General features: G+C 39.5%; 1 protein-coding gene across 1 annotated transcript; it reads right to left on the bottom strand.

Annotated features, from left to right (window-relative positions):
* Window positions 1–1,142: 1,142 nt before the first annotated feature.
* FRRS1 (ferric chelate reductase 1) lies at window positions 1,143–15,092 on the bottom strand. The gene is made up of 16 exons (XM_088524442.1): window positions 14,916–15,092; window positions 10,297–10,492; window positions 9,923–10,059; window positions 9,359–9,453; window positions 8,707–8,857; window positions 7,633–7,812; window positions 6,723–6,821; window positions 6,124–6,271; window positions 5,531–5,647; window positions 4,630–4,745; window positions 4,285–4,371; window positions 3,669–3,766; window positions 3,429–3,487; window positions 2,688–2,831; window positions 1,571–1,632; window positions 1,143–1,473 (listed from the first exon to the last, which is right to left on the bottom strand). The coding sequence occupies exons 1-16, from the start codon at window positions 14,958–14,960 to the stop codon at window positions 1,381–1,383; spliced, it is 1,827 nt and encodes a 608-aa protein (XP_088380568.1). The 5' UTR covers window positions 14,961–15,092; the 3' UTR covers window positions 1,143–1,380.
* Window positions 15,093–22,274: the final 7,182 nt, after the last annotated feature.

Below are 22,274 nucleotides of genomic sequence, written 5' to 3'. Positions count from 1 at the left end.
ACCTCTTTTCTCCAGTTAGCTCACTAGCCCCTGGCTGAAATCAGATTCCAAGGTGCTACAGCTAAATCAATTAAGAAAGGACAGTTTTATTTGACTGCTGCACTTTCAAGATTAACAAGAATAGTAAGAAAAATGTGGAAGCAAACTGTTTAGGGCTGCAAGAATACCCATGTGTTCAGCTTTGCCTGCAAAGCCCTGTACTGCATGACATATTATGGGTGTGCCTCTGAGATTCTCTGTAAAAAGTTTCCTTAATTGAGCAAATTAAAGAACAGTCTCTTTCCATTCCCTGCTCTTAGTTCCCATTATTTAGATAAAACTTAGTGACTAAAAATGCCCTCCCACATTTTTATAAGGACATTTAAGTCTTCAAAATGTGCCAGCTCAGAGGACTCTCATTGAACACTGCCAGAACTTTTCCTGAAGTCAAGCTAACTCCTAATCTCCATTTTACTCAACAGTACAGTCAAACACAACTGCAACATTACTGAGCAAACGTTCTCCCCTCTGTTTAGGCACCAAGCGGCCTAAGTCCATCGCACTCATTCAGAAAAGTAATTCAGAAATCACAAGTGGACAGACAGAAACGATAATTCCTGATTTTTTTTTTTTTTTTGGGGGGGGGGTGCGGGGCACACAGCTAGGGAGGGAGGAGGGTTGATATTTTTTGTTGTTGTTGTTGTTGTTTTTTTTTTTTTAAATCAGCATAACTAGTTTATACTGCACTTGCACTGCAGATATATTTGCTCTTTATGGTTTAGAAGCACTGGGGGGACAGAGCAGTGTTTTATTAGTGATGCAAAGGGTGGCTTTAATAAAGGACTGAAGTTCCCAAATCCATTTGCTTCTATTTGTACTGCTCTCAGAGCAGAGAGAATAATTTTTGCATTTAACTGCAAAGACACATGACAGTATCGATCTAATGCATCCACCTGCAATTGTCACAGTTTTTCCTCTATTTTTTAAGGCACAAGCAAGTTGTTCCATTACATGCCATTAGAATGCAAGTGAACAGAGATGAACTATCTGGGATGAGTCTTTTCAGTTTTCTCTGTAATATTCACAAAAGGCTTAGAGAACTGTGACTATTAAAACAGTGTTTGTAGCACAACATCTCAGCTTTCTACACTTCTTAACGGTGATCACAAAAATTACTGCATTTAAAATATAAACACTATTCCTTACTCAAGCAAAGACTCACTCTAAAAATCACATAAGGAGACAGCTTTGGCAGGACGGCAGGATCCTTCTGTAGATTTGAATGCAATTCTCCCTAACACTGAGCATGATGCTCATGCACTATTTTTCTTCTATTACATCTTCAGGGGGGAAAAATATTTCTTTGCAAAACTCTTGAAGACTTTCCTGGATGGACTAATTTCAGATTTGGTTGATTGCTATCAGGAAGACAATGAGGAACACTATATTTCCACAGACATAGATGGTTAGCACGATCTGTTTAAACAGGTGACCCTGCAAAAGGAGGGGGAAAAAAAGTCACAAAAGTGTCATTTTTTTTAAACAAAAGACCATATAATCTCAGAGTAGTATTTACAAAATGGTGACTTGCCTCTGCTTCTGCAGATGTGAGCGACTGCAGTATCTGTATTCTGTCATCCTCTATCACTTCAACTGTTAGGGGGAAGGAAAAAAGTAGAGTTAGCTCTCCTCTTAAGAGGAAGTCAGTTTTATATTGCAGAACTCTTGATTCTTGATTATTTCTCAATTAAGTAATTCAATCCTAAACAGCACCTAGTCAAAGAATACATCTTAAATCAGCTTTTGAATAGCATTTGGAAGAAGCATGTTTGGCCTGTCATGATCTCTATTATATTCATAGCAAAAGTGATTAATGCTTTTGAGTTGACCTGAAAAACATTTTGTCTCCTCTTTAACTACAGCAAATAATCAAAACACTTAGCTTTAAGCTGAACAAGGCATTTGTTCCATTAGCAAAGAATAGTCATTGTTCAAACATTTCACACCAAATCCTCTCTTTCTAGGATTGCATTAGTGGAGCCCAATTTAAATTCCTATCTTCTCTAATTGTTCTTTATCCATATGCCACTTTGCACAATCTCTTAACTAATCACTTCAGTTCTGCAGATGTGTCCAGATACAGGTTAACATGTGCACAGCGATCTCCTCTAGACGAGGCTAAGAATTTCCAATGAAATTCTGATCCTTTACTACTAAAGCTGGAGTCAGGCTTTCACCTTAGCTCCCCTTCAATCAGAGTTTCAACTGTTTGTGCTTAATTTCCTGGTCATCTCTTCGCAATATTTCACTCATGCAACATGTTATTCATACCAGCAATCTGTAACAATAACATGCATGTTAAATCTTCATAAATTAACCTATGCTCTATCAACCCAGCCAGCATCAGATAATGGCAAATAATGGCAGATTCTTGGAATAAATCTTCTTACACATAAACATGTTCCATCTGTACTTAAATACTGTGATAAAAAGAGCACTGTTTAAAATGGCATTAAAAAGTCTTCCTGTAATATTTTGATCTTAAAATCACTTTGTACAGAAGCATTACATCATCACTTGAGATATTCCTCTCAGCTTTCAAGGTAGAGGCCAGCAGGCATATTTTGAAATTCATTTCACTGAAGTAATATTTTTGCATTTTGCAATCCTCAGCAAACAAGTCATCAGGAGATTTGTTGGGTTTGTACCTTTACGTATGAGGCAGTAGCTGTGTATTTCCAGAAGAACATCAATTCCAACATGCCAAGCTACAAAACCAAACATTGTATAGGTATCCCATGGGTCTGGGAGGTCAAGTGCTGGTAGATCCATTCCCAAGAACATAGTCACAACTAGCGAGGAAAAATAAGATTAAAAAACAGAGAAAGATTGAGGACACTGCTCCAAATTGACAAGGAGGAATGGAAGAGAATAGATGGAAAGCAGGAGATCAGGACAGTTTTCAGTGATCAGTCCCTTACACAGTCACATCAACACTAGCATTTGTGACTTGTCAACAAGACCGCAGCCACCTGAATTTTAAGTGCTTAAGCTGCTTGGGGATGCTTGTCTCCAAAAATAGAAAGATGTCCAAATTATGGTTTGGTGAGTGAATTTTCCCTCTCCCACTAAATAATCTTGAATTATTGAAGTGTGTTACTGTAAGAACAATACCCACAAATTTTCCAAGAAAGAGATATTTGAAAGGAAAAACAATCAAAACAGGTCCTTGTAACAAAGATTTACCCCAGATTTGTCTGCAATCTCTGTGGTGTTACTGAGCCACTTATATTCCTAATGTCACATCTGATGGCCACTTGAAACTCACAGAGAAGGCAGCCAGCAAGAAAAGAGAACATCTATACTTCATGTTTAGAGGTAGAGGATGTTATGAAAAAGCATCACCCCAAATCACTTAAAAAGGAGTTACAGCTATTACTCCTACTCACCAGCTAGTATTCTAGCTGTTGTACCAGTACTCCAGTGAAACCAGTTAAACAATTGCCTCCTATTAAAAAAGGAAAACATTTCATCCATTACTTAATCTGTAAAAAAAATAACACTGTCAAATGAAAACGTACATTTAAAGTAGATAAGAACAGAAAAGAAAACTTTCACTAAAATGTGGATATTTAAATTTTATCTCTATGATTTAATAAGCTATAATTTAATCAGCTAATTCTGAGTACCTTGGTGCATGTGGAGCCGGTCTGAAACCTGCCATAAGGGGCTGAAAAATTGCCAGAGCCATCACAGTACAGCCGAGGTATGGATGAAAACCTGCTTGCTAAACAGAGGACATTTTTCCTTAGTATCATATCTCTATAAAAACACAGAAAAATATCCAAAATAATTTAGAGTAGAGTTTATTTGTAATGGTGGAACAGCACTGCATTTATATTAGCAGTAGCTACAGGATACAATAAGCTGTCCAGCAGTTGGATGCAGTTAGTTTTCCTTGGCAACAGAAGATGCTTGCAGAAGAAGCCCATGGGCACTTTGTTTCACCTTTTTACTATATGGAGAAATTCTACCAGTTGAACAACAAATAGGAATATGACTGCAGCAGCTGTTGCTCTAAGCTTTTCAACCTCAATCCTGCTTCTTCAGGGAAGGCCTGATTCTTAACAATCAGTAAGTATTGAACTCTGCTCTCACCCTTCATGTTCTAATCATACCTTAATTTATATGCTAAATCCAACAATGAATCTACTACTCTTACTTCAGTAAATGCAAATTTAAAGGTTGGACTAAATTAAAGTTAAAAAAAAAAAAAAAAAAAAAAAGAAGAAAGCCACCACTTACTTTGTTCCATCCTCCTCGGTATATAAAAGGCAAAACAAAAGAAATGCTTGTAAGCATGACTGTGGTCAGCATAAGCATACGATGTACCTAGAAAGTGAAGTTTGCTTTTAGAAACTCCGCAGCTTTCTCAATAGAGTATTAAAATACAATAGATTTGTAAAGAAAAAAAATCCTCTTTAGACTTTGTCTATACTGAAGTAAGTAAACTTTTGTTTGCTACTTATTTAGTTTTAAAAGACTAAGGAAAGATAAATACACACTAAGGTTGATCTCCTGTTTCTTCAATCTAGTAGGTTTTAAAACTGTTTACAAGAGAGCTAGGGACCTGAGGGATATTTTGCCCACCTGAAACCACATCTCCTTTCCAAACAGGTATGAATGAGACCAGACAGGCTTGAAGAATCGTGCAACAATAACACCAATGCTAACTGTAGTAATCCACGCAACAAACATTAGAACACCTGAAAATAGAAGGGGGCAAGAGGAATATGATCAAAGTAAACATAAGTAATTTAGCTGTACATGGCTACAGACCTCACCATTACATACTCTTTGAAATTGTATGCATATGATCAGAATTTACCAGTGTTAAGTTTTTATCACCTGGTTCAGACTACAACTTCATAGCATTCACCAAATCAGAGGGCAGAAATATCCATACAAGAGAGAATTAGAAAATGCCCACACAGTGCAAGAGAGCAGCCCTGACAAATGCACATTTAATGCACTGCAGCACCACCAGCAGGAAAGACAAGAATTGAAGTTGTCACCACCTTTACAAGTCAGAGGATGAAAAACAACATTTACAACAAGCTCTCACTCATAAAGAACGAGTGATAATTATTTCATGGCCTTTGCTCAAAGTCCAGTATCATAAAGAAAAATGAAAAAAAAAACACTCCCATTATCTTCAGTGGCTCCAGACTATCTTTTGAAGTGTTTCTCATTTCAAATACAATTAAACTACAATAACACAACTAAAACAAACAAAACCAGAGAGTGGCAAACAGAAACAAGTCCTAATTATCAAACTAGGAGGAAAGGCAAACATAAGCTCAATTTCCTGGGCAAAGAGAATCTTATAACTCTGTTCTTGAAAAGTAAAACTTACAAATAACAACTTTACTCTGTTCTTATGGTCTCAGATCTTGCTAACCAACAGAATATTTAATGCATGTGCCAGACAGATCAGAGGAAATTCTGGTAGATGTAGAACTGGAAGTAGAAGGTAAAAGTTTCTGCTTACCATGAGTCTTGATAAGTTGAGGTGAGCGGGAGCCTCCAATATCCTGTGGGAGGCCTGTGATATTGTATGTTCCACTGGTGATCAGAGGCTGACGATGATGTTTATGTATTAGTCCTCCTAAGCAGGGATACAGAGAGGTTTATTTACAGCTGATGAACATCACTGCACTTTTAAGACAAACCTACCTCTTATTTATGAATCCAAGTCCTGTTGTGATCACGGATAACAATACCATGTTAGCTCAACTTCTGACATGTAATATAGCAGGAATTTTAGCTTTCTCCACTACATACACAGCGTGTGAAGAATAATCTCCATTTTAGAAAGCTATGATCAGTTCTCTCAATTAGGCAAAGCTTGCTAGCATCAAGTAGGCAAACAACACACATAAGTAAGTCTACTTCAATCTCCTAAAGCAAACCCTTGATTCAGACAGGAAGCAGAGATGACTGGACCAAGTGCTTAACTCAGGCTTAAAACTAGAGTTCTTAGTTCAGATGCTAATTCTCAGGTAAGCCACACCTGACCTTAGCATAAGCAGGTCTTGTTCAGAGCTATTCAAGGAAACCCAAGCATATGCAATGCAAGTTTACCTTCACCAGCTTCCCCATCTGCCAGAAAGATGTAGTAACTGGCATTCAGATTAAACCTCCCTTTATGAGCAGTAAGATGAATATTCCTTCTGAAAGAACACTGAAGAACACCATCTGCAAGCCTCCATGACACATCTTCAAGGGCATTCTGTGAAAGAGCAGACATTAACCATTTAAAACTTCAAATAGGCAAATGGAATTCTTCATTACCTATCCAGCCAGTGTTTGGACTTCGCAACATAAGGTTGGAGCATTTTATGAGCATTTTCCTGCTCACAACAACTATCCCTATTCCACTTCCAATCTTTAATGCAATATAGATTCCATGTTCAACCCTAGTAAAGGAAGACTACTGCACCAGTAATAACATGCACAAAGTTACTCAGCAGCATAAACTTCCCATCAGATGACTATTCTTAAAATAGACTTCCATAGGAAATATTTTTTATGAAGAAAGAGCACGACTATTCTTAGCATAAAGAATTATGAATTCATCTTACTATTTACAGTTGCAGTGTTAAATAAAGACACAAAGCAGCAACATATCACTGGCTACCTCAAATCTACAATCATGAAAGTTTTAGTAGTTTTCAAAATACCTCTGAATCCAAAACAGGAGGACTTCGTTCCTTCAGGTAGCCAGTGCTTATGCTAACATGGTGGTCCTCATTAACACACAGATATGCATCATCATCACCCTGGAGAGTTTAAAAAAAAATGAAATAAATATATGTTTACAGCCCAAAACAAATCTCTAGTGATAGTGTCCAAATGCACTTTGTGTTAATCAATACAGCAAGCACAGAGTTCTAATCAACGATCTAACAAAGACCTAAGAGAATACTCATATTAAGCTATCATTTGCCACCTTTCAAACACACCCATGTTACAGAGAGAACATAAGTCAAACAGATGACACAGGTAAACTACAATTTTCCTTCCCTCAGAGTCTCTTCAACATTATCAGAAGTTTATTTAACCATTTATAGATTCTATTAAATTAACCAAGTAAGACAGAAACAGAGGTTGAAGTTATAAATAAAAATAAAAATCAGTTTTTATTTAAAAAAGGTATTTGTCTTATAGTTGTAAAGGCACAAAAAAACGATGATTCTCATATCAGGAATGTCAACATAGACAGCATTTTCCTCTGCACAGCTGTTACTTTAGCATAGCTGTGACTATGCATTTGTCAACAACATTGTGCCTTCAATTTAATACCAATTAGAGAAAAAAAAAAAAAAAAAAAGGATCTCAAGTTTTGCTTTTAAGACTGGATAGAGTAATTCCTATACAACGGCTCTCAGTGCAACATAGCTTCTGAAGAAGAGTTCAGGGAGGGTTTTTCTGGCTAGGGAATTAAGAAAGGCAAGCTGCAAGCCAGTCTGCTACTGTCAGGTTATGAAGCATTCTGCCAAGACATATTCACAGGGGAACTCTACCACAAAAAAAAAAAAAAAAGAGAGAGTCCTGAGCTTAGGCCATACAGAAGGAGAATGGGACACTCACCATCCACTGGTCATGGGACAATGCAAAGGCTAAATATCCCTCACTGGGACCACTCATTTCAATGAGCACTGAACTCTTCTCTTGTCGGAAGGACAGAAAGAAACAGGATGCACTTTCAGGATCACAGCTTGATGGGTTCCTAACGCAGAACTTGGTATTTCCACAACCTGACGCATTGAACTAGACAATTAAGCAAATAAGCAATAAATCAGATTTTAAAAAAGAAAAGAAAAACCCCACATACATACTTCCCTCTTCCTTTTCTTTTTCCACCCTGTTCTAGAAGAAAGCATATAAGCAAAAAAATCCCCATCAGCATCCACATACCTATCTCAAGTCATTTCTGCAATTACCCCAGGAGCAGCAAATGAAACAATGGTTAATTTTACGTTGTATTTTATTTAAGCTGAATTTTCACTTTAAAGAAACCGTAAGAGAAAGATAATTTTGAAAAGGAAGCCAAAATCTTTGAAGAAAGTTCCCTCAATTTTCTTCTTTAGAGAAATAAAAATGAACTGTAGGATGGGGGAAGAGATAAAGGAAAGATGAGAAAAAAAAATTGTTCTCTTTTTAAAAGTAATAACTCCATTGATAGGCAATGAGATGTTATGTGGATTAATATCATGCTGTGACATCAAATAATAATAATGCTTGATCAATTCATTAAAACTGAATTAAGAATGTGAAATTCAGTGACACAGATAAACTCAAAAAAGGAAGGTTCTGAGGCTGCAGCCACTAAACAGTAATAAATAGGATACATGACTACAGAACTTCACATATCTATTCCCACATATGCCTAACTTTAGCTAATGACTTAAGGGTGGATAAATTGAGATTTTTGTTCTATGAAACATGAGAGTGTTTAACTCGCACAAGTTTGCACAACTGTATTTGAAGAGTAGCTCTGTCTATGCACTTAATCTCTGATACATAGATTATGCATCCATCATCTTTCCCTTTCTGCCATCCCAGAGATAGAGACAAAATCCTGTATTAAAGCCCACTGATATAATTAAATCCCATTGACTGCAAGCATTAAAGACAATATTATTTGGCTTTATAATTACTTACTGGCTTTGTTAAGTAGGAAATTGGATGCGAAGTAGATACAGTCTCTGATGTTTTATGAAAGGGTGTTGTTGGGGATGGTGCATTAGGCTGAGAAACAATGGCACCAGGAATCTTTACCCAGAAAGTCTTGTATTTCTTCACAACTGTGGCTCTAAGAAAAGAAATAAAATAGGGTGGGGGAGAAGAAAGGGTAAGGACAGGACAAAGGTTTTTAGTTTGTACAGCATATTTGTCTGTTTTTAATCAACGAAAAAATCACCAGATGCATACCCGTTAACATAGTGCGATTTGGCCATTTCAAGTAGGAAAATTCCTGAAGCCTCTGTGGAAAAGAAGCTTTAAACACCCCACTACATGGGCTTCTGGATAAAAGAAACAGATTTATCCCTGTGGCACAAGTCACAGCCTCATGAAAAAGTAGCTGTTAGCTTTACCTTTGAGAGTGACCATCACAAAGTGATCACCTCCAAGTTTTCTGTAAGAATGATCTACACTAATTCAGAATTCAAAGTGGGTAAAACAATGTCAACTCTTCAGGCCAAAGGTCTAAAGATGCACCTCAATTTCCAATCCTTATTTGCAGCAGACATAACACTACAGGTTTGTCTGACTTGTTTTTTAATAAATTAGAAGTAATACTGAATTTACTTACAGGAACTGTACATGTTTTGGTGCATCTCCAGGAGCAACCCAATAAACTTTCACAAATTTCTTTTTTGCTTTACTTGTGTGACTGACTGCCGAGTTCTGAAATCACACATATATCAAGAGTTACACAGGAGAAATGCACTAATGAGATTTCAGCTGATTGTCATCAAACAGGCTGCAGATAAATCCTGAACAGATACTGCACTGTTACACCACACAGACCCAGTCCAACTAATGTAACAAACCTGACCAATTTACCCTCAGATAGTTGCAAGTAACTTGGATGAAACCCACCAGCAAGTCTGTAAAAGGACTGATAATTCTCCTTTATCGAGTACAGGGAGCATTAAGAGGGAGGTCCTCCTCTTATTATTAGGCGTAAGTACTGATGATATTGCAGCCCACTAATAATGCAGTGAGCCATGCCTCTACTGCAGCTCATACCGATTCCCCGAGATCCTTACTGAGCTCAAAAAAGATTACACAGCCTAGTTCTGCTTCTCTCTAGATGCAGTCTACTACAAACTCCTTAGAGCCTTAAAAAGGGCTATCAGGCACTATACTGTACCTTCGTACGGCCACATGTCAGAAGTTGAGAAAGTTTCCGGTCAGCTAATATAAAAGAACCAACTGCAGGACTATCCCAGTTTTCTGCATTTCGGGCTTGTATGAAAAATCCTTCAAAATCTGGTCCAGACAGATTAACTGAATCAAGAAGGAAAATAAAAGGAAGTTTAAATATTCTCCAGAGGAAGAATGCAAGATTTCAAGACTGACCAATGAAATGTCATTTTACAAGTACTGAATGGCTGCCTCAGGAATTATCTGAACAAGATTCAACTGCTTAGATAGCTACCTGAGTAAAGACATATATAATGTACTACAACAGCTCTATGACAGAAAGAAACAAATAAATCCCTTCAGCTCTAATGGACACAGTACCTTCGATTTTGTCCCCTGGTTTAAATTCAGTCCCATTTGCTGTAATAACGTGCTCAGGTGACGATCGTGGAGAGCTACCATGATGGGGCATCATGCTCCCACATACTTCTCTTACTTTTCCATTTGGATAACCATACAGAGATCCATAAAGGGAAATAAAAATCCAAACAGCAAAAGTAATGCCAGGCAGCTCCATCTGAAAGAATATAAGTCACAGGCAATGAAACACAGTCAACCTCAACATTATAGATCTCCATTCATCTTTAGAAGAGCTAGTCGAATGCTCACATTTAAAAAAACGCATTCAAAACAAAAATATGCAAAAGACGACACCAAGCTCAGCCTCAGTAGCTCTATGCAAGTAATATATGCTTCCGGTAAGTGTCAGACTTTGTTTACAAAAGGGGCTGAAATGTAGTATTTGTGAACATTCCTGCAAAGTTCTGTAAAACTATCAGATCCTCTTCTCTCACAGGATTTTAGCTATACCACTTTTTAGATTTCCTTTGTACCTCTTTGTTTTACTGAGGGAAAAAAAAAGAGGTTCTTTAACCGTTTGAATAAATACACCAAGCAAATCTTAAAATATACTTTTATTGACATATAAACATTCCCAGAACTGAGGAACTACACAGCTAACGTCAAGTCCACCTGCTTATTAATCATAGCTTCAAAATGTGCATCATTACAGACTACAGTATTTCCACAGTTTGCATCTATTTCTTCAGATATGACAAAGAATTCCCAGGGAATGACGACTTCCCTGAAGAAACTGAAATTGTCAAGTATCAGATCCTCCTTGTTTAAAAATACACTATCACAACAACTTTTAAGGAAACAGGAACACAGAAAACTTGTGGAACGGCCGGTCTGAAGAGCTTAAGACAACGATAGGGCTGCACAATCCTAGCATTCATCATACAGCACTGTTTTCAAGAAAGCCGTTGTGATTGTTTTGCTATTCAACAATATACAGGGCTTGCAATTACACTGTATAAATAGAAAGCCTTAGCCAGCAACAAGAAGTGTTCGCATGCCCAACCAGCTGACAGAACAAAACATATCTTTCCGTGTATCCTAAGACATAAAAAGCAAATTATCAACTCTACTGGTACAGATACTAGGCAAAAAGGTCTGCCTTTCGGAGAAGTCAATTCCATCCTGTACCAAGTGATAAGAAATATCAGGTTATGAAGTTCCCTGAAAGCACACATGGATGTCAAGATAAGAAAGGAACAGAGCTATATCAGACTGAATCCTGATATTTAAAGAGCATTCAAAAGAGAGCAAACCATGCCAAAGTAGCCTTACACACTCATGGATATTAATTTTTCTCCATAGCTTCTATACACAATGTCCCGAGCAATGCCTCGTTCATATTTTAACATAAGATCTCCCTTAATAACTTTATGTCAGCAAATGTAAGAAAATCCATGGCCTTTCAGAAAATTGTATTTCAGGAACTAAGAGGGAATAAAATAAAATAAAAAACTCAGCTTCTTCTCACACATATTCAATATAACATAGTATGTTGTATCTTCTAGTTGAAGTAAATCTTTCTAGCTCCAAATCCTCTCCAAACTGTCAGAAATCTAAGCCAACATGATTTCGTTCTTGCGTTCTCAGTTGCTTCGGCCTCAGAAGGAAGGTTCAGCACAACAGTGGCATTAAAGCAGCTTGCATGAGCACTGATGAGATCTTTAAAACAAGTTGCTGCCAAAAGAGATAAAGCTGCATATCACAATGGAGACAAGAACAAGAGAAGTGCAGCATTCTTAAGAGGATGTGGTAGGGATTGCAAACAAAAGAGATAGGTTCTTTGCAGTCTCATTTGACTTGAACACTGACAGGTGGGAGAGAAAAGGAGAAAAAAAGATGAAAAGAAGAATGAAAGAGGTAAATGTCTGAAAGAGGTATTGTGCTAACACTATAATTTTTAAAGGGTTAAGTAAGTCCTTTAAAGGATCTGGACTCAGGATTGATAAGCAATTATGTCTATTATGAGACGGCCCAGTATTTGCACAATGAATCTTCTGTTTTGCCTAAAAAGTTAGCAAACATGCAAACCAAAGCCCACACACAGACGTGCGCACACAGGACCAGGCACTGCTAAGCAACAATTCTATATATTGCCTTTCCAATATAAAGCAATCGTTCTTTCTTTTAAAGATTATATAGTTTCTCTTTTCTCTATAACTCTACAGACAATAGCCTCCGTTGTTCTCGGGTAATAACAGGAATGACTGCATTTTTAGAAGTTTTGCATGCTATATCCTAGAACAAAGAACCATCACAGAGAATCACAGGAGTACCTGCACTTAAAATCTTAGTATCAGACTAATTACACACACATAAGGGTTAAAGGCATAGAAAAACTTCATTACAGCAGTCTATGTTCACAAACGCCTAAGTGTGATGTGAATCATGCTTAATCTCATCTTGAAGGAAAAAAAATGCCCTTTAAAGAATAAAATAAAAACCAAAATCTTTTCTCATTAAGACAGAGCAAAGCCTAAGCATGAACTGTATTAAAGCCTTAAACCACAAAAGTACAGGCTAGATTCATCAAGGCTAGATTCAAAGTGAGAATCTGAATACTCCAAATTTGAATTAATGTAATCTGTTACCAAAAACATTTGAATATACTCTCAGTTCCTGGTGTGATTTGTTACAAAATGTGGATTTGCTCCTTCCTGACCAACTAAGCTCACGAGGAGAAAGAAACAGCTTTGGCCATAGCAATGTATTTATAACCCTTTGAAACAGGACAGATCCTTGAAGGCATCCAGACTGGTAGACACTTAAATTCCATTCACTAAAAAGGAACAGGAATAACTGACTTTGTAACTGAATCATAATGATGCTAAAAACACACGAAAGCTAATTGTTGCAGTATTTTTTCAACAGGCAACCCACAAGCATTGACCCCAACTGAGCTTTAAGCTTTGTCTGGAAGGACAAAATGGAGTTAAAGAATTTTTGGACTATCCAGTGATACGTTTTCCAAGGTTAAAATGTTACACTGAAATGCATCTGTGTTAACCAAGGCCTGGGGATACATAGAGCTTCCTTGCCTCTCTCCAGCATGCCTGAGGTACCACTCCACGTGGCAGCACGCAGTGACTGCCCCAGCCAAGGGTACAAAAGAGTGCCCCAGAACACAGCAGCCACGACAGCCAAGAGTCCTTTCTCTATAGCTAGATTAGGAACCACAGCGCACTACATCACTGTAGACAGAACACACTTTAAGACAATTATTCAAACCACTACACGTCTCTCTTATTTACAACAGAAAAAAGGCCAGTCTAGAAAAATGTCATCAATATCTGTAATTCTAACTGTTTCAACACTCATTTGACTGGGGGAGAGAGAGGGGGCAAAACTATAAAAGATATTCTTAGCAAAGAGTGAAGTAGAGACCACTTTTTTCAGTTAGTATGGAGAGAAAATAATTAAGTAGCCCTATGACAGGGCCTGACAAGAACACTTCTGTGATCATTTACACATCGAGTAGTTTAAGGCCAAAGTAATTATCTGTGGCTTAACTTCAAGAGATTTTGCCTGCAAAGGCAGATAAAGAGAAGGGAAAAAAGACAGACAGACAGACAGACAGAAAGAGAAAAGATAGGTTTACTCACAGTAGTATCTGCCAGCTTCTGTAAAGTGACACATGCAGTTGTACTGAATTACTTCAGATTGACTGAACATTTGGAGTTATCCTATTCTCCTCCCAAGGAAAGAAAGGAAAAAGCAGCAGCTGGAAAAATGAAGGAGGCAATTCAGCTGTCTTTTAGGTGGATACCTTTAATGCTGGCAGATTTCAGGCAGAAGCCCCTAGCAAACTTCCAAGGCCAAAAAGCAATTGTGTTTTTTCATTAAGGAGAGAAAGGGGGAGAGAAAGAGAACTCATACCTTCAGTTGGCTAATTCAGCAGTCTAATTTAGGTGCTTACTATGTGCATTAAGAATTGACCCCAGAACCACCAAAGAACTAAAATCTAAGGAGCTGTTTCTCATTTTCGTACTTTTTTGTCAGCAAGGAAGGGAAATCCTCTGTATGTACCTAGCACTGGCATGCTGTTTATCTCCGTGTTGTCAGCTCCCTCCCAAAAACATGCTGAAAAAGAAGGCACAAACCGAAGTTGTATACCTTCTGGGCCAATTCAGAAAAGACTTCTACAGTCCCTGCACATACCAACACATAAAGAAGGACAAAAGAAAATAAAGACAACAAGAAAACGAGAGAAAAAAAAACAACACACAATACCAACACACAAACACGAAGTTTCTTCACAGAAATTATCTCCTTTCAGCTGTTTACTAGGACTTCATTAGCTGCAGAAACCTAGTTTCAAAGTGGGAGGGGAGAGGAAAGGCAAGATAAACACACTGCCAACTCAAAAGAGCAAAAGCTATCATGGCCAGAATTCTCTTTCTGAGCACCATCAAACAAGAAGTCGAACGGGAAAGGAAAACAAGCTGTCTAAAGCAGGATAAGCTGTACTAACAGATGGTATTTGTGCACATGAGACTGTGCCATGTCCCTTAGGATTCTTAGAAAAAGCACTATTAAACACCAGAAGTAAGGTTAGTATAAAGTGAGTAGGCTTAAGTACTTACCTTACAACTATTCCTTCTCTTACAGTGACAGAGTGAAGTTGTCATCGTTTTTGCTACTTGTAGTAGGGCAACCTATATAACATTGTAACTTCTATTTTACTTGCATCTAACAGCATTAACTTTTATCATACCCAGGATCAGAGGAAGTTCTTCTGAAACAAGAAACAGTACACACACACACAAATACACGCATTAAACACACACGTTTGAGAGATCCCTCTACTTCAAGGACAAATTTTGAAGTTACTTTCCAAGACAAGCCTACAACACCATACAGTTCATCTAAAGTGAATCAAACTGTAGAGAAGCTATAGCCCTGAAGCATCCCGTGCTTTGACAGGCAAGTTCTTCTACAAACCTCACAGCAGTTTCATGTTAAGTCATTATTTTAAACTACCTTCTGACACAGTTAAGGAGAAAAAAAAAAATCACTTTTGGTACCTTCTTCCTCCAAGCACAAGTTGGTACATCTTCACAGCACGATTTTACACCTTATTACGCATTCACTCCATACCAAACAGGCACTTAATTTTAGAATGGAAATACATAATCTTAAAAAGGTCTACAGAGAACTCTTATTATCTAGGGTTTTCTTCATATATTTCACTAAGAATGAACAGGAGCCAAGGATTTTGCCCTCTTCACCTATTTGCTTTGACTATTTAACTCTCTTGCAGGCAGCTGCTCTGCATGTAATCAGTTAAGAAGCCTGCCTTGCAGATTTTTATCTATACATTGAAGTCTCAGGCAAATAAAGTTGCAGATGGACTTAAAAAATGACATAGTTTTAGTTATCCCAACAAGTACAGGACCAAAACATTACTCTATCAATTGCTGCAGACACGTTCTATACACATTAACTAAGAAAGAAGGTAAGAAAGCAATATTCAGAAAACATTAAGAAGCAAACGAGGAACATGGCCTGGTCTTCAGGGAGCAGTGCTTTTTAACACCTCAAGCCCATCAAGGCAAGTACACCTGAAATTTCTCCCAGGAGCGCCTCGAAGCGTTTAGGTGAACGGCGCCGCAGTTTGATACCGCGCTGAACGCCTCGCCACGCTTTAGCTTGCTTCAGAAGCGGCCCAGGTGCCCCGCCAGGCGCGGACGCTCCCCGCCGCACACGCGCTCCGTGAGCCGAGGGGCTCCCGACCTACCGGCCGCGCCGCCGTCCCGCGCCGCTCCCGCGCAGGGCAGCTCGAGGCGCGCGCGGCCGCGGCTCCCCGCGCGGGGAGGCGGGCGGGGCGGGGCGGGGCTGCGCGCCCCCAGGCGGCGGCCGCGGGAGCAGCGCCCGCTCGGGCCCCGCGCACCCAGCGGGGAGCCGGGGCTGCGGAGCCGCCCTCCTCTGCAGGCCCCAAGCGCTGCACGCGCTCGTGCCCTCCGGCCTTGCCAGCCTCGCTGGCCGGGCTGCTGACACGCCTGCGGTTCATGTGCTTGCAAAACAAGCACGTATTGCCTGCAACTGCAGCTACTTACACAGGCCTCGGTAAGCCTGATTTTCTTTCACTTTATTCTCAAGTCCTCAGTTGCTGACAAAGTAGCACAAAAATTGAATCATTAACTAAAACCGCAACAGTACTACATACAGCTCACCTACATGCGCCCCATATACTTGTGGCAAAGAGATTACTGGGGTTGTCACTCTTTCAAGTTTTTTTGATGATGGATAACTTGTATCTGATAAGTTTTTATTATTAATATTTTATGTTGCCATACTGGCATGCATTTAACAAAAAGTTGCCATAATCTGATTTAAGGCTTTGTCTATATATAGAAATAATTACCTTCTCAAGTATGGTTACTAAGTGGAAATAAAATTGTTATACAAGCCTGAATCAGTACCTACGGAAAATAATATTCTGTGGGAGATGAAAGTTGTTTTATTATCTTTTCTCTAAGAATGCATTAGCAGCATTAATAATCAGAACTAGAAAAGCTTTTAAATTACTATGAATTGTGTGCAGTCAGTGAATACTGTTGCTAATCTTATATATGGACTGATGTTCTTTTCTTCCTACACTACTTCTTCAAGTCTGAGCACTTAGTCTTGGCCCATTACATGCTGGAGACAGGTCTTTCCACAAAGACAATTGTCCTAACATTAAATTGACTGATTTTCCACTTGTGTAACCCCATACATGTTCTTCATGAGTACATTTCTTTTTGGTCTTCATACCTCCCCACTAATCTACCCTTTCTACTTTTACTAGTTTTTCTGTTGTTTTATGTAGCAAAACATACTACATGTTTTTATGTACCAAAATTCACACTGGAAAATGTTTTTATACAAACAATATTTGTTATACATAAAAGGAAAATGAACCAATTTCACTTCCTTTAGTCAATAACCCTAGTTAACCACATGATGGCATTAGCCACTAAGCAGAATAAAGCTTTCCTCTTGTAATGACTACACAGAAACCTACAGAGAGCCACTGCCTTGCACAGAGATAAGATACTCCAAACAGCTGAGCCACAGCAATTCCCAGCTCCTGCAAGTTTGCATAGGAGCCACTGCCTGGCTACGCACAAGTTACTTCTGAGCAGTAATGCTGAGTTGCATCCATAGCTAGCCGAAAGGTATGACTATAACATTAAGATACCCCATTAAGAAGGGGCAATGCTAACGGTTCTACTGAAAACTTTGAGTTGGTTGCACCGCTTGCCAGAAAGGAAAATTTAGATTCGTCAGTCTGAATTTTAGCTTTCTAGAGCAAGCTGCTCTTTAACATCTTCCTGTCTGCTGCTCTTATTTACCTTGTGCACTGTGATAAAACAGAAACACTGATTCTAAGGAGGATTGGAACTGAAAATGATCTGGCTAAAAGAAATTTATTCTAAGGTATGGAGATGAGAAAGAGATGAGAACTACTTTTTAAAACTAATACTTGCTAAAGCCATAAATCTGTCCTTCTGCAATGTAACATACTCTCCAGTAGCCTGATCAAATGCCCATGGCTCCAGTTCCGCGTGCTCTGGAAGACTACAAAGCCAGCCCACTGACCTCCCTGATAGCTCCCACATAACCTTACGTTATGTGAATCTATTACCTAGGTGCCTTTTTTTTTTAATCACATGATCAATGTACACAACAGCCACAAGCCCAATCTTCTTGTCATTTGTGCTTAAAGACCTGACTGGGTAAGATGTAGAAGTTATGTTATTAACGAAAAAGGAAAATATCCCCAGTACTCTATTTTTGATACAGAATAAGGAAGGAGCATCTTGAAGAAACTGGCGTGTGGAATAAGCATTCTTTAAATATTTACTTTTGAGGAAGAAATACCAAAGAGAAACTTAACAAAACAGTATTGCAGTTCTTATAAGCATAGATATTCTGAAATCTCAATTCTCAACGTATCTGAGTAGTGTTAACTGGCAGTATTCAGTCAGCTGGTATAATATGTTCTACTTGAAAATTGAAAATTTGTCCAGTAAATCAAGTTTACACTTATCAACCAAGTTAAACTGTGCAAGAATCCATTCATGCATTTAGTCTAAATTGTTTGCCAAATCATCACATTCTCTGAAGAGCATTAATAGCATATTTATGAAAACCTGATAGCTAAAGCAAAGTCATGAAAAGCTATACAAACAACAAAATTTTAGTTGGACACCCTTATTTATAAACACACTGAGTTTTAAAATTTTCTTAAAAATTACTAATGTCAGTCTAACTTTGCAAGGAACTTAACACAGAAAACATGGTTTGTTTGAAGCTATAAGGAGTGGCACGGCTGAGATTTAAAACAAAACAAAAACATCTCTTCAATCCAAAAATTCTTAATGACACCAGGTTCATATTCGAAAGGTCAAACAGCTACTGCCAAGTAACTGGAGTAAAGGGCATTTACATGTCCAGAGAACAAACTGCAAATGCAAGTGTCCTAGCTTTCCCATTGGATTTCATCTCTTATCTATTTAGATGTTTTTTGTTTCAACCCACTTTACCATACCTATCAGGCTATTTCAATCTGTTTTGGTATTTAAAAGCAATTTAAGAAAAGATAGGCTAGAGATGATTGCTTCTATGTTCGGGCCAATATTGCCTCTCAATACTAGATTCTAACGTCCAAGATCCAAAAGTAAACTCCTGATGGTATACAATGTAATACTAGATTATAATAGTATTTTTTTTCTAATAACATAAATTTTCAGGCACTGCATAATTAAGATAGTCTAAGAATTCTAATAAATTCCAACTCGCTGAAACAGTTATAGTCTAATCAAAATGCAAAGATATGGTTGAAAATAAATAGAAGGAGCTTTCTTTCAAAACCAGGTTTGCACTTCTAAATGAGATCTACCCGTTAGAAGAAAAAGGTAGAAGACTCAACACCTCTGAACCTTCCTGTTTTTTTAGTAGTAACTTCATAAAATTACTGCTGATGGGTATGGGGAATTAACAAAAACTGTGCTATCACCTTAAATGTTATGAAGTTGCTTACTTCCAGCATGCAGGCCAAAAAAAATCTGCTTTTAAGTTAGCTAAGTTCTATTTTGGCTTTTATTATTGATATTGAGATATTGCTATTCAGGAAGATAAAATTATTATTCTGTTATTTATAAATAAAAAAGCACTGTCACTTTAGTACTCAAGTGTGATCACGCATCCAGTGCACAGGCTTCCCAAACTGTGCTGAGGTCATTGATGGAATAAATAGTTCCCTGGTTCTCTTTGCAAGAAAAAGCATTTTGTAATATTGCACAGCAGAACAAAAACGTGGGTGAGGGGGAATGCTAGGAAGGCATATATCAGGAGACTGAAGAATGCTGGTATTTATATGCTTGAAAAAGCCGGAAAACTATTCCTGCTGATGGCATTGATATGGTATCCACTCTTATTTTGAAGCAACTATTGATCCTTTCCTGTTGTGGTGTATAATATCACACAGAAAAGAAAACGCAAGCTAATAGTGAACTGGCACTGTGAAGTGCACCATTTAGGTGCCAGTGTAGTTAAGTGTTGTGCAAGCCTGCTGCAGGCTGCGGTCTACACAGTACCTGTAATGCTAAACGGCAGCACATGGGCACTGCTCTATTTGCTGTAGTGGTTCCTATAAGCAGAAAGCAGCCTCAGTTTACCTCTGCTCAATTAACACAGGCCTGAATGCTGTAAGCAATTTGCCTGCCTACCAGCTGATGTTTGTGGTGGGGGCTGAGGCAGGCTCTTCTGCTTTCCTCATTAAGTTTGCTATGTATGTATTCAGTCTGCTTTGTAGGAGTGAGTTTTTCAAAATTAATTGAAGGGTAATGAGATGAAAATTAAATGTCCACATTAGGAAACTTCAGTGGCAGCAGTGAAACTGCCTTGAGTAATAACCCTTCCGGTTTTCCTTGCTTTTGACAATGTATTCAGCTTGCACTTCAAAGCAGCTACTTACAAAAAGGTCCTATTTACAGGGGCATTATTTGTTCTCTTTTCTAAGAACTCCAAGTGTAGTCTGTGAGATTTCTAAATCCTGCCCTCTTCGTAGTACACAATAGCAGGCCTGGAGGAAGAGGCAATTGTGCAACGTTTGTTGGCAAGGAAATTGCAAAGTCACTTCTGGACAGTGAAGCCTGTTGAGGACCATAGCAAAGAGACAGTCCAGCTGCATGTCAATTATGCATATCTATTTTGTTCCTACTACTATTCTACCTGTTGGCATTTCATGCATTTTCCATGTCTATGTTTTATGTTCTCTTCTAGCACATCTCCAATTCAGGGAAAGCACTTAACAAACTAATAGAGTGGTGCTTCTGGCACCTGCAAGTCTGCCCTGTGCACAAAAGCACGCCAGGCAGAAAACTGACTAAGGAGACTAGGAAGGATAATGAAAGCAAGGAGAATCCCTCTGGATCCCAAAGAGATATCCACTTAAAATAATCCAGTTTCACAAAATCTCAGAAGGATTAAGGTTGGAATGAACCTTTGAATATCTCCAGAGAAGGAGATTCCACAACCTCTCTATGCAACCTGTTCCTATGCCCTCTTACCCTCACAATCATGAAGTTTTCCTCAAATTCAGGTGGAACTTCCTGTGCTTCAGTCTGTGGGTGTTGCCTCTTGTTGTGCTGCTGGCCACAAGACAGCTTGGCCCCATCCTCTGGGCATTCTGCCTTAAAGTTATACACACTGGTAAGATAGATCAATATCAATAAATATCAATAGATAACAAATACAGCTTGAAGTGGGGAGAAGTGTTTCTATACACCTCACTACCTTTGGACTGCCTTAATTGAGTGAACATATCACAGCAAGTGACACAATTATAAGTATATGCATGTGGTGACAGAGTAGTTATATCCAAATTCTGTTTTGCAGACAACTAAGGTACTACCTTTTAAAAAAATAAAGACAGTTTAACACAGCAGGTGTAAACCGAGAAGTATTTTTTTATATGTGTAGTTCTAGGCAATAAAAATAGACTGACCTTCTGTAGCCACAAGGCTGACCTTTTCAGTGAGGTGCAGTTGAGGATTTCAGTGCTGGGAGGCCAAAGCAACCATTACAGGTGTTGTGTTGTTACAGCAAGGACAGGCCATATAAGGGCTGCCAGGGGACAACATTTCAGCTAACACTATTCTTCAAATTAATAGTGTTTTTTCTCCTTAACCTTCTAGACTTGAACCAAAAACATCCCCGCAGAATCAGTGCTTTAGTCCACGTGCTATATATAGCACACAAACTCTAGCTGACGTTACTTTTTTTTTTTTTTTTTTCTTCTTCTTCTTCTTCTTCTTCTTCCTCCCCCCTTTCCTCCTCCTCCTCCCCTACAGAGGAGCTGTGAGACCAGGCAAGCCGAGTCAGCCTGCGGGAAGAGCGTGAGGCCGCATGAGAGGACCCACGCCCGGCGCAGGCCCTCCCAGCGCTCCTGAACGCCGCTTTTTCCTGGCAAAGCACCTTTCCCGCCCGCGGAGCTCCTTAAACGCTCAGGCGGAAGAGCAGGTGCGGGCAGTTGGGCGGGGAAGGGGGCAGGGCCGGGCGCGCTCGCTGAGGCACCGCCCTGAAGTAACGGCCTCTGCGGGCCCCGCCTCCCGGCCCCGCCTCCCGGCCCCGCGCGGCTCTCGCGGGAGCTCCGCGGAATCGGTAACGGCCGCTCCGCGCGAGCAAGAGGGAGGGCGGAGGGCGGGCAAGGGGGCGGGCGGGAGGCTCGGCGCTGCCGCCGCCGCTCCCCGCTGCTGCCGGCAGCCTCCGCCCGCCGCCGCTCACTCCTCGCCGCGACCGCCTGGCTGAGGAGCCGCTCCCGAGCGCGGCGCGAACCTGCTGCCCGAGGCCCCCGCCGCGGCTCCCGCCAGCGCCTGCCCCGTGCCCGCGCCTCGGGCGCTCGCAGGCGGCCGCCGCTGACGCGGGGTCCGCTCGTGCTTCCCCCCGCCCCC

The sequence above is a fragment of the Tinamus guttatus genome, unplaced genomic scaffold, assembly GCF_059628265.1.
Source record: "Tinamus guttatus ecotype Peru unplaced genomic scaffold, ASM5962826v1 Tinamus_guttatus_pri_ptg000211l, whole genome shotgun sequence".
NCBI lineage: Eukaryota > Metazoa > Chordata > Aves > Tinamiformes > Tinamidae > Tinamus > Tinamus guttatus.
Note: the sequence above shows the minus strand (reverse complement) of the source record. Positions and strands in the feature narration are given on the sequence as shown.

Excerpts from the sequence above, each read along its gene's own strand:
- FRRS1 (XM_088524442.1), bottom strand. The coding sequence starts at position 14,960 with ATGACAACTTCACTCTGTCACTGTAAGAGAAGGAATAGTTGTAAG. Across the intron at positions 5,648-6,123 it reads AGATGGGGAAGCTGGTGAAG|GAGGACTAATACATAAACAT; the intron begins GTAAACTTGCAT and ends ATCCCTGCTTAG. Across the intron at positions 1,474-1,570 it reads TCACATCTGCAGAAGCAGAG|GGTCACCTGTTTAAACAGAT; the intron begins GCAAGTCACCAT and ends CTCCTTTTGCAG.